This window comes from Cyprinus carpio, chromosome B16 (assembly GCF_018340385.1).
Source record: "Cyprinus carpio isolate SPL01 chromosome B16, ASM1834038v1, whole genome shotgun sequence".
In the NCBI taxonomy this organism is placed as follows: domain Eukaryota; kingdom Metazoa; phylum Chordata; class Actinopteri; order Cypriniformes; family Cyprinidae; genus Cyprinus; species Cyprinus carpio.
In genome coordinates, this window is record NC_056612.1 from 14,430,873 (window position 1) to 14,447,844 (window position 16,972).

The 16,972-nt window shown below is 36.6% G+C and overlaps 3 protein-coding genes across 4 annotated transcripts; 2 read left to right on the forward strand and 1 right to left on the reverse strand.

Moving 5' to 3' along the window:
- The first annotated feature begins 5,064 nt into the window (after nucleotides 1–5,064).
- On the forward strand, nucleotides 5,065–6,782 carry LOC109111736 (apolipoprotein A-I). The gene is made up of 4 exons (XM_042740942.1): nucleotides 5,065–5,168; nucleotides 5,311–5,365; nucleotides 5,585–5,735; nucleotides 5,829–6,782. Exons 2-4 carry the CDS (start codon nucleotides 5,326–5,328, stop codon nucleotides 6,403–6,405), a joined length of 768 nt encoding a protein of 255 aa, XP_042596876.1. The 5' UTR covers nucleotides 5,065–5,168; nucleotides 5,311–5,325; the 3' UTR covers nucleotides 6,406–6,782.
- An 899-nt stretch (nucleotides 6,783–7,681) lies between these two features.
- LOC109057785 (apolipoprotein A-IV-like) lies at nucleotides 7,682–11,946 on the forward strand. Of its 2 annotated transcripts, XM_042740940.1 has the most exons (4): nucleotides 10,481–10,582; nucleotides 10,677–10,732; nucleotides 10,813–10,963; nucleotides 11,047–11,946. In XM_042740940.1, the coding sequence occupies exons 2-4, from the start codon at nucleotides 10,693–10,695 to the stop codon at nucleotides 11,621–11,623; spliced, it is 768 nt and encodes a 255-aa protein (XP_042596874.1). In that variant the 5' UTR covers nucleotides 10,481–10,582; nucleotides 10,677–10,692; the 3' UTR covers nucleotides 11,624–11,946. The 2 variants fall into 2 exon arrangements, with proteins under 2 accessions (XP_042596875.1, XP_042596874.1); XM_042740941.1 differs by lacking the exons at nucleotides 10,481–10,582; nucleotides 10,677–10,732; nucleotides 10,813–10,963 and adding exons at nucleotides 7,682–7,736; nucleotides 8,238–8,388.
- Nucleotides 11,947–15,235: 3,289 nt separating this feature from the next.
- Nucleotides 15,236–16,624, reverse strand: LOC109057783 (trypsin-2-like). Its single transcript, XM_042740944.1, has 6 exons — nucleotides 16,468–16,624; nucleotides 16,243–16,393; nucleotides 15,909–16,159; nucleotides 15,679–15,809; nucleotides 15,486–15,590; nucleotides 15,236–15,389 (listed from the first exon to the last, which is right to left on the reverse strand). Exons 1-6 carry the CDS (start codon nucleotides 16,505–16,507, stop codon nucleotides 15,342–15,344), a joined length of 726 nt encoding a protein of 241 aa, XP_042596878.1. The 5' UTR covers nucleotides 16,508–16,624; the 3' UTR covers nucleotides 15,236–15,341.
- Between the last annotated feature and the right edge of the window lie 348 nt (nucleotides 16,625–16,972).

A 16,972-nucleotide genomic window follows, 5' to 3' on the forward strand; every position in this document is an offset into this window, starting at 1 on the left:
GAACTTGCAAGCACTGCCCCGGGAGGAGGCAGACCCAGCCGTCACTCTGCTCTGTCCCGTTCGCACCTTGCCCATTTACATGAAACACATGCAGAGCTTCAGGACCTCAGACCAGCTCTTTGCTTGCTTAGGAGGACAGCAGAAGGGAAAGGCTGTCTCCAAACAAAGACTTGCCCACTGGATAGTGGAGGCTATAATCTTAGCATATCAGGCCCATCGCTTACTGTGGCCCCTTGGAGTGAGAGCACACTCTGCAAAAGGTGTGGCATCCTCCTGTGCATTGGCACAGGGCACTGCGATAGCAGACATCTGTAGAGCTGCCGGCTGGGTGACACCTAACACGTTTGTGAGATTCTATAATCTCTGTGTAGAGCCTGTGTCCTCTCATGTACTCGCCTCAGATGGCCGGTAATGCTGAACCCGCTCAGTGTCAATCACGCTTGCTGCGCCATTCCCCTCTATGGACCGGATACGTGCACTTAAGTGCTTCTCAGTTCAGTTTCCCTCTTGGTGAACCCTGTTGAAGTTCCTCCCGCATCCTCGGCAGTCAGGCGTGGCGAAGGGCAGACGCCAGGTCCAGCACCTTGTGCTGGGCTAGGTGCCCGTGTGTAGTGATTCCCCCTTCGGGTGATCCCACATGTGTATTCTTCCACGGTATGGCTTCCCTCACGGTAAGCGTGTGTCTTTCCCTGGCAGAGATTTCTCTCCCGTCTCTGCTGCATAGTGATCTCACCCCAGGCAGGCTTAGTCTACCGCAGGGACTTCCATATGTAGCACTGCCCTATGGCCAGTCCATATGTGTAATTTCCATATGTTACCTCCTATGCGCAGGATGTGGTTCCGTACCGTTCCCCTACTTGGGTACGCTTTCCCAGAGTTATCCAATTCCCACTGTAAGGAACCACAGCCCTGTCCTATCTTCCACCCCAACTGGTGTGGGGGGACTTGCCGGCTTTCGCAGGGCAATGGACGGGGTCACCAATAGTGGCGCTTTCCATACGGATCCCAATTCGTCAGTCACTGACGTAACATCGAATGTGACTGACTGAAAGGGAACATCTCGGTTACGTATGTAACCCTCGATCTCTGAAGGAGGCAACGGAGACGTTACGTTCCATGGTTAGCTAGCACAGTTGTGAAAAGTGGTACACATATAAAAACTAAACGTTATGGAATAACTCCCAAACAAATGTGCTTAATTGCAGAAAAAACAGGTGTTTTGTATAAAGTTACACACAGAACTTTTGAACTCATTTAACTCAAAATGATGTCACCTATCTACTTACTGTAGATATGAGAGGGGGGTCATAAGAATATATCCTGACCATAAATTTTGGGGTGTAGTTAAAATCAGTCTCAGACTAAAACATACACTTTGGTAGTGACATGAACATACATTTCACGGTACTGAATGTGGGACACATTTGTTTTTTACATAAAGTTTCATGATTTACAAAGAAAATATAAAATAAATATTTTTTTTTAACTAAAGAATCAAAAATATACTTTTAAAAACAACAATGGAACAAAAATTATTCCAATATCAATATCATCAATATCACATGTTGAAATTTAGGGGTTAGGGTTCGGGACGACACTTCCCATTTGAAAGTACCCAATAAATGACGATTTATATATATTAAGCTTACTAATATTTTAAATATTATTGTGGGTTTTAACAGATAATAGTACAATCTTAGTAAACACCTAAGATTTGAATACTTGCTTTTTAAATGTTTTTTTTTATATTTTTTTATTTTTTTATTTTTTTGGTTGTGGGACAGCAGTTTGCACCAATTCTGTAAGAATGTTTTCAGTGACTGGTATGGTTTAGGGATAGGTTTCGTAACTCGTAGGTTTAGCCTTGCTGTATTTGGATGATAGTATATCAAGTAATTTTATAGTCTTATATAAAATATCATGTTTTTGTGGGTTCAGATTTAAGTCAAACTTTCCTAATTTTACTATCTTTGTGTGGTCTTTTGCTCCTCACAAAGTAGTAGAAACAAGTTCACACACAAACACACACACACACACACACACACACACACACACACACACACACAGACCCCTGGTTGAGTACCAGTGCTCTAGAATTTGTGCTAACTTAAAATTTTCACTTTTTTTTAGATATCAATGCATACTATAATATCCATCATAACATGCATGTGTTTTTGATAGTGGTCACAAAGAAACTGAGGATCACCACATGGTGGAGCAAGTGTCCCACTGTAGTTGTTAGCTTGTGCTTTAAAACTGTGCATCATTCTATTCTATTCTATTCTATTCTATTCTATTCTATTCTATTCTATTCTATTCTATTCTATTGTTATACAATCAGTGATGAACAAGGATATTAAACAATTTTAATACACTCAACAGTAGAGTAACCGACTTCAACTGCTGTGACAGAATCTAATCAAAAGGACTCCCAGTCAATTATTTACAAATAATGCTAAAAGGGTAGATATAATGCATATAACAGTTAGTGGAAGCTAAAGATTATGGACTACAAAGTTTTGAATATGGATATTTTTTACAAAAACACATTGATTCAGTTCAGGAGGCCTTTATTATATCCCTAGAGCCATGTGGAGCACTTATTTGTATGATGGATGGACTTCTAATATTAGACTTCTATTGGACTGTTGAATATCAACACCCATTCACTGCCATTATAAAGCTTGGAAGAGCCAGGACATTTTATAATATAACTCTGATTGAACAACAACAATAAAAAAAAAATAATATTTACACCTAGGATGGCTTGAGGATAAATCATCGGGTAATTTTAATTTTTGAGGGAATCCCTTTAAGCAGACAGTATACTTATACTCTAATGACTGGTAGTTCACATCAGTATCATATTTGCAGTGTTCTTTATAGTGGTAACACCCACTGTATCCATCACTTCTAAGAAACACAAAAAATAAATCATTATTTACATACAAAAACAATCATTTTTTACTCTATATGTAAAATGAAGGTCAGTCATTAACGTCAATCAAAAAAATCTATCTAAAAAAGTTTTCCAAAGCTGAACTGTGCAGTCTCCACAGCACAGAAAGATTTTAAAATGACCTCCAGAATATGGTGTGACAAAGAAAAAGCTTTCTATTGGTTCATAAGTCACCCTACCACTCAACTCAGGCGCAACCTAAATACACAAACAAGTCTTTGTATGCATATGCTGACCTTTCTTTATCAAAGCCTCAGATATCTAATCTGTTCATCAGTGAAGGAGACACTGTCTTTGCCGACAGTGGCCAAACTAACATGTGCTGGCCTGCATGCATTAGCACAATGCCAATCTGTGGATGATGTCTAGACATCTGGCAGTGCAAGACACAGCTTGTTTAAGTCAAACCCCTTGTTTATTTGTGACAGTAATGCATTTGTCACTGTGAGCTTCAATGGGCATCCATGCCACTAAAAACACTCACAGACAAGAGACAAATAAATGATGCTCCGATCGTACCAACAATAATCCAGGACAGAAACATGACTGTATGTTTACCAATGTACAAGTAGAAATTCCCTTGTGTTCTATTTATACGCATTTATAGGTCACACTGTGATCTGTGCTCTGAATGCCCAAGGTTACAGTAAATGTTGTTTATTTGTGGAGGAAATCAGATATCCAGTTGAAGTGTTGTAAGCGGACTCTGCCCCTCCACGCTGGCTGGATGATGGGAGAGGTGTGTCTGGTGGAGTCTAACAGAAAGTGTATAATAATGCTGAACGAGCCACTTAGTGTAAACTCTGTAGTTTTCTTCATATGAAAACAGCAGATCACCCATGCAAATCAAAGCTCAACACAACTGATGACATTAAATTATGATCTCTAAACAAATACAGTCAAAGTGAATGTGATGTGTTAAAATTTCAAAAGTACTTATAATAGCATTTAAAGAATCTTTTGAATACATTAGTTATTAGTTATTTTATTAAATAAAATTCTTTTTTGAAATCCCCATGGAATTTGGTCAACAAAAGCACCATTGTCCTTGATCTGAGCAATCAATCACCTTTCCACAGTCACAGACCATCTAAATCAGAAAAATAGCTCATGTAACCTAACACAAACATGACTCTTTTCAATGCTTAGTGTTTCCTATGTTGCTATTTTTATTCACAAGCACTTAAAGAAACAGTTTACCTAAAAAATTAAAATTCTGTCATAATTCACTCACCCTCATGTCATTCCAAACCTGTACTATATGACTTCTGTGAAACACAAAAAGGAGATATTTTAAATAATGTACTTGTTGCACTTTTCCATGTAATTACAATTAAATTGAGTTGAAACATTATTATTATCTTATTTTTGATTGATTCAGCTTTTTAAATATAAACATATCCTGTGGCTTGAGACCAGGTCTATTATGATACTTTTATGGAACTGTTCCATATATTGAAGCGTGAAAGGCTCAGTCCCCATTCATTACAAGCACTTTCTTAAGTCATACATTTTCTACTAAAAACTTTCTTTTTTTTCTTTTGTTTCTTTTTGGTGTATAAAGTAAATTGCAACAACATTTTAATGTAAAATGTTTTACAAAATAATATATATATTAAAAAAGGGTGATGCAGGCATTTGTATAAGACAACTTTCCACTTACACCATCAGTTCAAAGTTCACATCCCAATCTGAACTAACTGTGGCAGCACAAAGGTTATAACTTTATAGTGCTTAATTAAAAATATGAAAAAAAAAACCGTAAAACTTTTCCTCCATTTTCTTAAGGTGATATTAAATAAAGTACACTAAAATTAATCAGTCTCTTATCATCTGTGAATTATCTGACAAATGAACTAAATTAAAAAAATCGGGTCCATTTTCTGAAATATTATTTAAAGCTAACAGCTGATACTGAGGTAAATGCTAAACGTTATAATACCCACTGAATACACCATGACTCTGTGATTTCTATGGAGATCCATTTGTATGGAGACTCGGTATCAGTAGGTTCAAAGCACAACATCATGTGACAGCAGGCTGAAGTGACGGTGGGGGGAGCGGCACTGACAGCATGGCACTGTTTAATGGACTTTGATTTTTTTTGCTTTGGATTATTCAACTGCGCGCGCACACACACACATATATATAGCCAGAGCCTGTCCTCACTAATGCTTAATGGACTAAGAAATATCTGTGGGACTTGAAGGTAATTTAAGCTTGACGGACAGTAATAAATTACTAAAATACTACAACAAATTGCTCAGTGAAAGTATTGTCTAAATAAATATGCAATGCTTTAGGATATGTAAATGTAAATAATCATTCTTTTTTCTCTCTCTCTTTTTTAGCAAACAACTGTGAAAATGAAATTGTATCTGGTACTTGCCTTTGTGGCATTCACAGGTAAATCATATATGGCCAAGAAGCTTAAAAAAACTATTTATCAATTAAAATAGGCTAATATTAGATCTATGCCAAGACCTGCACTGAATTTTTAGTAAATTAAATATACTGAGAAACTACAAATATGACAAAATACACATGCAGTTAATTAATGCAGTATTTGAGCAGATTTGGAAACTGACTGGCTGACTTAAACTTACTTATCTGCATTTTTACCAGGCTGCCAAGCCAACCTGTTTTATGCTGATGAGCCCAAGCCACAGCTGGAGCAGCTGACCGATGCTTTCTGGAGCTATGTTGCCCAGGCCACACGCACCGCAGAGGACACTCTGAAAATGATCAGAGAATCTCAACTTGGTCAGGAAGTCAAGTAAGTAATGTTTAGATGTCATGGTCTGTGTTTGCAATACTAAATATTGAATTGCATTAATGCAAATACACATTTCACCTTTTCACATCGCAGTGCCAGACTGACCCAGAGTGCCGATATGGCCAGCGAATATGCCGTCACCCTCAAGAAACAGATGGATCCTCTGACTGAAGAGCTGATGACCAAAATCACCAAGGAGGCTGAAGCACTGAGAGAGCGTCTGGGCCAGGACCTGATCAGCGTGAGAGACAAACTGGAGCCTTATGTTGACAACCTCAAGAGCCAGATCCAGCAGAGAGTGGAGGAGCTCAGGACGGCCATGGCTCCATATGCTGACTCCCTGGATTCTGAGACCCTGAAGGCCACTCTGCTCCAGAAAAGCGAGGAGCTGAGAGGAAACCTGGAGCAGAGCGTGAAGGAGCTGCAGGCTCAGATGGAGCCCTACACTGCTGAGATCAAGGAGAAAGTGGATCAACATCTGCAGGAGTTCCAGAAGACCGTGACCCCACTGACTGAGGACCTGCAGGCCCAGATTAGAGAGAGAGCCCAGATGGTCCATCAGAGTCTCACACCCTACGCTGAAGACCTGAAGGAAAAGCTGGATCCCTACGCACAGGACCTGAAGGCCCAACTCACCTCCCTGTACGAATCCTTCATCAAGAGAAATTAGATGCTTCAAAGACTTCTTTTGTCACTAACAGAACTGTTTTTCCTTTCATCGTGACTCCAAAATCCCATATCTCTCCAATAACCGTGACCTAAATCAAACTACTAGGCAAAAACAATATCTTTGGTCTTACATGTAGACCAAACACTAATACAGAGAAAAAGAGTATTAAAATGTAATTTTTTTGCTGAAATCCAGTTGTTTACACTTTAACCATTCATACAGATGCAGAAATGTTGCTCTTTTCTAGCTGAAGTGTATTTATTTCAATTTAGCAAGTTTTTATTACGTCTGACAGAAAATGTTCTTTCTTGCAAATGCCAAGTGTATCATTTGTCTTATTTATGTAACAATAAAACATCTGCCATTTATTAACACAATGTTTCTAAATATTTTTCTTGTCCAAATGTGTCCAGCACAACTATAATGTCATATACTTATAACTAAAAAAAGCATATTATTGCCCTTTTGTTGGTTTTGATTATTTTCCTCATTTGTAAGTTAAAGCATCTGCTAAATGACTAAACGTATATACTTCAAAATATTACATTTAAGTAGCCCTGAAGGTGAAGTTGACATACTTTTTAATAAAATCACCAGACAAAATATGTATGTTATCATTTCTACAAAAATAGGGTCCAGTTATCTAACGATGAGAAGTGCTTTTAGTAATAATAAAAGAGTGACTGTATGATATGAAAGGTTCAAATGTGGCATTTGATAACAAATCTAAAACACAGACAGAAATACACAACATTTCTAAATAGTCTATAAGTGTGTAAAAAATCTTTAAATAAAGAAACTTTCAAATCATGCAGAAATGATAAAGGTCATCTCAACTCCTTTCTTTTAACACATACTAAAGATTAGATAAGGTTAAGGACTTTCCAAAGGTGGACCTGTTCCAGTCTCTTTTGATTGAACTAACGACAGAACATGCATTAACATAATGTCTGTACTTCATTATCAGTGCTGACGCAGGTGTATGCAGTAACTCATCGGCCTGGTGCTTTCAAGTGACGTCCAGACCTGCACATCTTGGGACAAAAAGTCTGTAGAAACAAAATGTCTTGATATAAACATCCACTGGAGATATTAAAATATATTCCCAATGCTATATAAATACAGCTATGAAACAGCAATCACCACACTTACTCTTCACTCCGGACAGGTTCAATTAAATCATACTGACAAAGGTAATAAGAAAAATTCACTGTTTATTAGATCAAAATATATTGTATGTAAAATATAATTAAATGATGTGTTGTTATTTTACAGGGGAAGCCAGAAAACCATGAAGGTTCTTGCGGTTCTTGCATTGGCTGTTTTTATAGGTTAGTTAGATAGAACTGTAGAAATAACTTAATATAATTTGATAAAATTCATATAATATAATATAATATAATATAATATAATATAATATAATATAATATAATATAATATAATATAATATAATATAATATAAAAGACAAACAGGATATTAAAGACATTTAAATTACATTAGTGTTCATAGTGGATGAAACATATCCACATAATGTGTTCAGAAAGTAGACACATGAACACATGAATTTGTTTCACGTGATCTTAAAACACTTTTAATCTAGAATTGTGTGTAGACGCTTGAAAATAGTTTAGTAGGCAAATATTATGCACACATTTTATGCTTATGTATGATTTCCTTGAAGGAAACATACCGGAACTCTTTCTACATTGTTTGAAGAAGCTAAATTATAAAAATACATGTTAAAAATATGCTATTCCAAACTTTTATGACTTTCTCTCCTCTAAAAAAAATATAAATGACTTTTGAATTATCTGATATGCTGTATCGCCAGGTTGCCAAGCCAATTTATCTAATGCAGAGAAGCCCAATCCACATCTTGAACACTTAATAACTGCATTCTGGAACTACATTGCCAAAGCAGTACATCCCTCTGATGAAACATCCCATGTGATGAGAACATCCCAGCTGGGACAGGAAGTCAAGTAAGCCAAATTTACCACCATTATTATTTTAAGCATAATGAATTAGTAATATTTCCTGTTACCAGACATAAATAATACCTTTCTTCTCCACACTAGACTAACACAGACTCCTCCATCTGAAGATAACATGACCAAAATCACCAAGGAGGCTGACGTGTTGAGGGAGCGTTTGGAAAAGGACATAAATATCATAAGAGACAAACTAGAGCCCTATGCTGACAACCTCAAGAGCCAGATCCAGCAGAGAGTGGAGGAGCTCAGGATGGCCATGACTCCATATGCTGACTCCCTGGATTCTGAGACCCTGAAGACCACTCTGCTCCAGAAAAGCGAGGAGCTGAGAGGAAACCTGGAGCAGAGCGCGAAGGAGCTGCAGTCTCAGATGGAGCCATACACTGCTGAACTCAAGGATAATGTGGGGCAATATCTGCAGGAAATGCAAAAATATTTTGCTGCATCACCTGAAGATCTCTAGGCTCATATTTATTCTGCAGAGTTACTTTGGAGTTCTCTTTCCTATTTCTATGTTACACTGTGTTGTTTTTAGTTTTTTCTTTTCTTGTTATTGCAACAATAAAACATCTGCCATCTATTATCATTTGTCACTGATACATAAGACTGCATTTCCAATTTAGAAAAACCTATGAATTTAATAACTCTGTGCTTGAGCTATTTGTTATTCCAGACTATGTGATGAAGACTTATTTTCAAATTATGCACATTAATAAATCCATGATACAAAGAACTGTTAATTTTAGTACATCATATATTTGAGAAAGCACATTAAGTTTTCTTGAGATCCTTTAATAATTTAGACTCTATCAATATTTTAGCTAAATTTGAAAGATGAATTGCTTCATTGAGTTTGATTTTTCACTTCAGGCTTGATTTGTTTACTCATCTCCCATGTTCTTAATGTTTTGCTTCTGTGCAGGAATTCATAAAAACATCATGTAAAAAAAGAATTTAATAAATAAAAGGAATACTAACTCATACGGCTTCAATAGCAGTGACAGTGCTCTCTAGTGGGGGAAAATGCGATTTCATTTAAAATAAGGCTAAAAAAAAAGATTAATTGTGTCATATAAAGAAATTGTGCACAACATTAAACTTAATGAGTACTGCCCTGGAGAATGACTGTTTAATAAAAACAACGAATTTTTTTTTTCTTTTGGCAAGATATTGCCAGTTAAATTTTAACCAAGTTGTGTTTTTATTCTTCTTTGTAATACATTTTGATCTTGTTGGATCATTAAAAGCAAATATTGAGAAACATCCTCTCCAGACTTCACTTTTGGCCACTACTGTAGTTTATTATAAGTCAGCTAATGGTGAAATTGAAGGAATTTTTTTATGATAAAATTGAATAGTTTAAACAGCTAAATATTTTTAATGAATAATTAAACACCTTTTTGTTCTTTCAGCCCTATTATTGCTCATGACAATTCCATGGGATACTTACAGGATCAGTCTGTGGAGTCTATATCATTTGAAACTATGTATATACTACAAAATAAATGGCAAATTATTATCATTGTTAATCAAGTTATCTCCTAGATTTAAGGCTGAAGGAAAAGTGTAAAGCTGCCTAAATCCAGCAGAAACAGAAATTAGGATTTGAGTGATGAGTCAGATCTTATCAGGGCGTGTAGAACATTTGCTGTTTTATTAGGTCAAATGTTCAAACTTAAGATGGATTTTAAATAATTAGATTATTCAGGATTACTTTTTTGGGGGGTTTTAAGATTTTTTTAATCAGATATTTATTAAATTACTTAGATATATTTTTATATGTAGATTTCTTGTTTGTTTTTAGGCTATGTGAATTTCTATAATTATTATTATTATTATTATTATTATTTTAATGACATCTGTGTCATGTCAGGTGCTAACCCTAAAATAATTTACACATACTTATTTTGACCCTTTAAAAATTCTATCAAGAAATGCATTACTGCTTTCAAAGACAAAGTTCCACTCTTATCATTATCTGCATCTGCACAGTCTGTGGTGGTTGAAGGTGCAGTCAGGATGTTATGATGTGGAGTAGTGACAACAAGGCACTTTACTGGACTTTGGGTATCCACTATGATACGACAATCACCTTACCATGCGATATAAATACAGATTGAAACAGCCACCTTCACACTTGTTCTTTAGACAGGACAGCATCAATTAAAACACACGGACACAGGTAAGAAGACAGCCTTACTTTTCAGTCAATTCAAAATGCTGCATTTTAAACAAATGTATGTAAAAGAGACATTGATCTAGTCTTTTACTTACAGACTAAAACAGAACACCATGAAGGTTCTTGTGGTGCTTGCACTTGCTGTATTTACAGGTAAAAATGTTTCTGACTTGATACATTCACAGAGTGTACTAACAACACAATTGAATCATTCTGAAATGCTCCATCAACAGGCTGCCAGGCCAACCTCTTCAGTGCTGATGAGCCCAAGCCACAGCTGGAGCAGCTGACAGATACTTTCTGGAGCTATGTTGCGAAGGCAACACAAACCGCAGAGGAAACCGTCAATATGATCAGGTCTTCCCAGCTGGGACAGGAAGTCAAGTAAGTCAAGAACATTTACTTGCAGGATACTGTAATTTCTTTCAGACTGAGAAGAAACTCAAATGTTCTTCTTCATATCACAGTGCCAGACTGACCCAGAGTGCCGATATGGCCAGTGAATATGCTGTCACCCTCAAGAAACAGATGGATCCTCTGACTGAAGAGCTGATGACCAAAATCACCAAGGAGGCTGAAGTGTTGAAAGAGCGTCTGGGCCAGGACCTGATCAGCGTGAGAGACCAACTGGAGCCCTATGCTGACAACCTCAAGAGCCAGATCCAGCAGAGAGTGGAGGAGCTCAGGACGGCCATGGCTCCATATGCTGACTCCCTGGATTCTGAGACCCTGAAGGCCACTCTGCTCCAGAAGAGCGAGGAGCTGAGAGGAAACCTGGAGCAGAGCGTGAAGGACCTGCAGGCTCAGATGGAGCCCTACACTGCTGAGATCAAGGAGAAAGTGGATCAACATCTGCAGGAGTTCCAGAAGACCGTGACCCCCCTGACTGAGGACCTGCAGGCCCAGATTAGAGAGAAAGCCCAGATGGTCCATCAGAGTCTCACACCCTACGCTGAAGACCTGAAGGGAAAGCTGGATCCCTACGCACAGGACCTGCAGGCCCAGCTCACCTCCCTGTACGAATCCTTCGTCAAGAGAAATTAGATGCCTCAAAGACTTCTTTTGTCACTAACAGAACTACAGAACCACTCATGAACTTTGACAAAATTTGACAAATTTTATCTGTTTTTCTCCATTTATTCATCCTACCATGCTCTACACTAAAACCAAAAGCAAAACATTTGATAAAGTCTCATTAATTAAAATGTGCAATATCCAATTTCTGTGTAAAGGTGGATATTTATTTAGTAAAAATAAGAAACAGTTTTTTATTTTTTTGGAGATGTGTGATATTCCTGTTAGTAAGTTTACAAATGTCACATTTGATCTTATTTTAATGATGAATAAAATATTATTTATTAACAGAATGGTGCTTTTTTTTTCTTCTTTTTTTTAAGATTTATGTGAGACACACCTATACTAAGAAATCAAACAAATCCCTGATAAGGAAAAATGTATATCAACCTTTTTTCTTATTTTGAGTAGGCAATAACTGACAATTGTGCCATAAATTAAACACACCATTAAATATATTACTTAATAAGTGTTGAAAAAAATGTAAACATGAATAATGTCTGCCAAAATACCATAATTATTGTTGTGATGCAACATCAGAAGCTGCCCAATATTTGTTCTTAAGTGACCATTGCTTTTAGCTACGCAGGAAACGTGATGGTCTGTTGTGAAAAAAAGTCCCAATTTGGAAATTTTGTTATGGAGTAATCATGACAGTCAGGCACTATCCACTGGACTTTGGGTTTTCATTGCGACAATCATTTCTCTGTGGTATATAAATGGAGATATGCAGCCACTACCTCCACAATAAAACTTCAGACTGGACAGCGTGAATTGAAACACACTGATAGGTAATTATCAGAAGGGACAAAAAATATTTTAATATATTTGTATTGTATAATTATTTATTTAATTTTATATTTAAATGTATTATGATTATTATTATATTAATTGTATATAATTTTTATCAATATACATCGACTCAGATCTATTTTTCTTACAGGCCAAATTAATGGAAATAATGAAGATACTCCTGTTCATTGCATTGGTTGTGTGTACAGGTTAGACATATTACAAAAACAGATTAAGCAAATATTATCACGATGTTACTAAAAATATCTTTACGGTCACTATTCATATTACATATTTTGTGGTTGACAGAATATATGCAATGCTTTAAGCCAACAGAAATATTTTTATAAGGTACAGTAAAACATTATATTCATTGAACATATATCTGCAGGTTGCCAAGCCAACCTATTCTATGCAGATGAGCCTAAGCCACAGCTGGAGCAGTGGACTGATGCATTCAGGAGCTATTTTGAACTAGCCAAGAATAGGACTTCCCAACTGGGGCAAGAAATCAAGTAAGTCGAGGAAACAGTTGCTATAGTAATAACTTCCTTCAGCATTTCTAATGCCATGAAATGACAGTGATAGACTAACAGAAAATGTTGATATGGCCAGCCAGTACACCACAAACCTAAAGGAGCAGATAGATCCTCTGGCTAAAGTCGTGACCAAAATCACTGAAGGTGCTGACATGCTGAGAGAGCGTATAGAGGTGGAAGTGAGCACTGTGAGATGCGCACTGAAGCCCTACATTGAATATGTCACCAGTCCATTTGAGAAGGGTGCGGAATACATAAAAGAATCCCTGGATTTTGAGGACCTGAAGGCCACTGTGCTGCAGAAGAGTGAGGAGCTGAGAGAGAGCCTGGAGCAAGGTGTGAAGGAGCTGCAGGCTAAGCTGGACCCCTCTACCTGAGGAAAACGACTGATCACTAAACTAGTGAACCAACTCAAACAAGACCACCTAAATGACAACCTAAATATTCTAATAATTTGATTTGTTTTATTATCAACATGACTCTTTTTCTATGAAATAACATTTTGATTCCAAAATCAAAGATCATGCTTTTATACAACACAAAGCACTCAAACAGGCCAACATGTACAGATTTCTGTCAATTAGAGCTAGAAGGTAAATATATGTGTAAAAAACATCTAAATATTTTAATACAGACTTTGTATTTATTTTTGAATCATCTGCATTGTCAGTTGCATTGATTATCCTTTCATGTTAGAGTTGTAGAAAATTTGTATTTGTTTTAGAAAGTAATGACAAAATATTTTTAAAGAGCTATTCATTTTCCTCATGCAACTATGAAAGACTGTTGTTTTAACACAGTGTCTTTTCTAAACTGTAGAAGATGTGCTATAAATTCATATTTGCAAGCCCAAATAAATTTTATAAAAACTAACGCTTCCTTATTAAGGTGACTATATTTGGTGAACAAGTCTAAAAAATGAAAACTGAAATATACTTAGAACATGACAATGAACATTAGACACTTTCACTGATAAACTTGACCTATTTACTAAAACTTACAGGAAGCATTAACCAATCTTTGGATATATATATATATATATATATATATATATATATATATATATATATATATATATATATATATATATATATATATATATATATATATATATAAAACATCCATACATTCATGCATCCACTTTGAGGAATAAATAGTATATGGTAATTTATACATACAGTATTCAACCAAATAATATGTGTCTTCTGAGTTTACAAGTATTATGGCTCACTTTACTTATAATATTTGTTTTAGTGAACGTCATAGAGTCTATCCTATGTCCCCACAATAACAGACTGGTGTGTAAAACTCATATTTTAAAGAGTCTAAAAGAGTCTATTGCCATGAACTTTAAATATTTCACATACTTTTGAATATCTAGCTTGTAATTGATCCTGATAAGCGCTCATTGTCACAGTTGTAAACGTGACGGCTTTCTTCTTCTATGAGGGGGTTTGCCATCACGACATCTTTGTTTCCAGATGGAATGCTAAAGAATGTGACACACCCATCTCCCGGAAATCCTGTAGAATTCAACCAATCTGATGATGACTTCAAAACTACTGAAGTGTTTCCAGTTTTGTGCGCTGTATATACGCATCACACGTTCAGCCAATGTATAACCTACATATCTATGCATTCTAAGCATAAAAGTTATTCTCGGACTCCTTTGTGAGCAGCCATCAGTTAAATTTAGGCAATAATTTAATCAAGTTTGATACAATAACTGGAAGTAGACAAAGGTCTCAGTAAGCGATAGAGCCCTAATGTGAGCGTGTTATTATGTGTAGCCTACTAACTAATTTTAGTCACACAACACACCATCAGACTATAGACTATATTGTATTTGTAAACACAACAAAACATAAAATCTCAACAGCAATTCTTTCTATAGTTGTTATTCAGATTAAACCTCATAAGAAGTTTGAAGAATAGTTTTGATACAGTTGTTACAAAAATGTTAATAGTCATAACCGTTTGACTGGAACATTTCCTTTATCAGAAATTCTTAGAATGTCTGTTTGATGGAATATCTGTTTCTACATAATTTATATCTCTTATTTTATTCATTATTCAATTATTTATTTTATTTATTATTAAAAATATTAGAATCAACTTAATCAACGTATCATTAGCATTCTGCTAAATTGCTAACACGACAGACACTGCTGTGTTGACTTTTTATGTTATTTTTGATAGGAGCATCATACATTTAAATGTAGGCCTAACAAATATGAATAAAGCACTTAGAGAAAGCAGAATTTTCTTTTAATGTTTTTTTCACACAGGTTTTTATCTACAAAAGGAAAAACTAATGGATTGAAGATTTGGAGGCTGTATGTGATTTCGTATCAGCTTTAGTTGTTATTCATAGTGTTGGTGATCCATTGGCTAAACGCGCAGACTTGAAGAAAAGAGAATTCATAAAAATCATATAAGTAATTCATTTAAAACTTGTACCAAATATTGTACCAATTATTAAACAGCAGCAACTCTATTACCTTGCCATAGACACACACACATAGATTCTTCTCAGCACAGCCATAACCCCAGGACATAATACCCTGCAGTTCACCATTGCACACCACAGGGCCACCAGAGTCAACCTGAAGGAGACAAACATAACAGCTGGTTATTATTAAGTTAATCTCATATAATATTCATGCAACTATGCTATTTCCTGTTATCCTCTACCTGACAAGAGTAATTTCCTCCCTCCAGGTATCTAGCGCAGAACATGGTATTGGTGTTTATAAAAGGGTAGTAGATGTTGCAGTCGAGGTCAGACAGGATGAGGATCTCTAGGCACTGAAGCGTGCTGGCAGCTACAAAGAATCGAATACAGCAGCAACAGAGATGAAGTGAACCACAGTGCTGTGAACATGAAGTGCGAAGGAAGTGACATCAAAAATCCTAACACTGACTGGAACTCATGTTGATTCCCCAGCCAGAGACTCTGCACATTGTGCCAGCGGCGGCACAGCCACTGGGCAGGGCCACAGGGTGCACGTACTGGTTGAGGGTAGCGGGCTTGCTAAGCTTGATCAGCATGATGTCATTGTCAAGGGTCCAAGAGTCATAGCCAGGGTGGCGGATGACCTTCTGGGAGGAGATGAACTGCTCAGGTCCCTCATTAACTACGAAGTTGTGCTCGGCCAAACGGACCTCCACACGTCTAAAGGACAAAGTCCTATACTGTTCAGAATTGAAGAAACCAGTGGACTGATACATGAACCACTCTATGGAGATGTCACTTACGACTTGTAGCAGTGAGCAGCAGACACAACCCAGTATTCACTGACCAGAGAGCCACTGCAGAAGTGGTAGCCAGAGTTCAGAGACACCTGCCAGGGCTGGGAGTAGGGATCGCACTCATATCCACCAACAATCTTGTCAATCACCAGAGCAACTACACAAATGAGTGAGTAATGTCAGTATATCGACTATAATCACCTGTAATCAGTGAATGGAGTCTCTACTCACAGACGGCTCCAAGGTGCACCAGGAACATCAAAGACCTCATGACTGCTGATTGAACCTTTTCGATGAAGGTCTTACTCCTCACTCACAGTATTTATAGGACTGTCAGCCAACTGATCCAAGCCCAAGTGATCTGCCACTGACCAGTCATCTCCAAAAGACATATCTGAACTCTGTTAAATAATACACTATCATTGTGTTTCCATGAAAAGATACAGTATTATATCTTGACAATAAGCATGTTAGAAATTAGTATGTTAGGGCAACATTGGCAATCTGATGTAAACTAGTGTATAAAACATGTAAGGTAATAAGATTGACAATTTTAAAACTTATATTCTCAAAGGTAAATTGTTTGTTATACATTTTCCAAAACATTGAGCCAGAACTTCCTTAACCTAACAGTGAAATACCACCTGCAATACAGAAGTATTAAAATTCTGAGGAAAACATTAGAGGACAAAATTACGTCTTCAACCAATGTGTGTATAATTCTTTGATAGACCCA

Coding starts and splice junctions, on each gene's coding strand:
- LOC109111736 (XM_042740942.1), top strand. CDS start 5,326: ATGAAATTGTATCTGGTACTTGCCTTTGTGGCATTCACAG. Junction 5,366..5,584: donor TGCCTTTGTGGCATTCACAG/GTAAATCATATA, acceptor CATTTTTACCAG/GCTGCCAAGCCAACCTGTTT. Junction 5,736..5,828: donor CAACTTGGTCAGGAAGTCAA/GTAAGTAATGTT, acceptor TTCACATCGCAG/TGCCAGACTGACCCAGAGTG.
- LOC109057785 (XM_042740941.1), top strand. CDS start 7,697: ATGAAGGTTCTTGCGGTTCTTGCATTGGCTGTTTTTATAG. Junction 7,737..8,237: donor TGCATTGGCTGTTTTTATAG/GTTAGTTAGATA, acceptor CTGTATCGCCAG/GTTGCCAAGCCAATTTATCT. Junction 8,389..11,046: donor CAGCTGGGACAGGAAGTCAA/GTAAGCCAAATT, acceptor TTCATATCACAG/TGCCAGACTGACCCAGAGTG.
- LOC109057783 (XM_042740944.1), bottom strand. CDS start 16,507: ATGAGGTCTTTGATGTTCCTGGTGCACCTTGGAGCCGTCT. Junction 16,394..16,467: donor GGTGCACCTTGGAGCCGTCT/GTGAGTAGAGAC, acceptor TCATTTGTGTAG/TTGCTCTGGTGATTGACAAG. Junction 15,390..15,485: donor GTGTGTGTGTCTATGGCAAG/GTAATAGAGTTG, acceptor TCTTTTCTTCAA/GTCTGCGCGTTTAGCCAATG.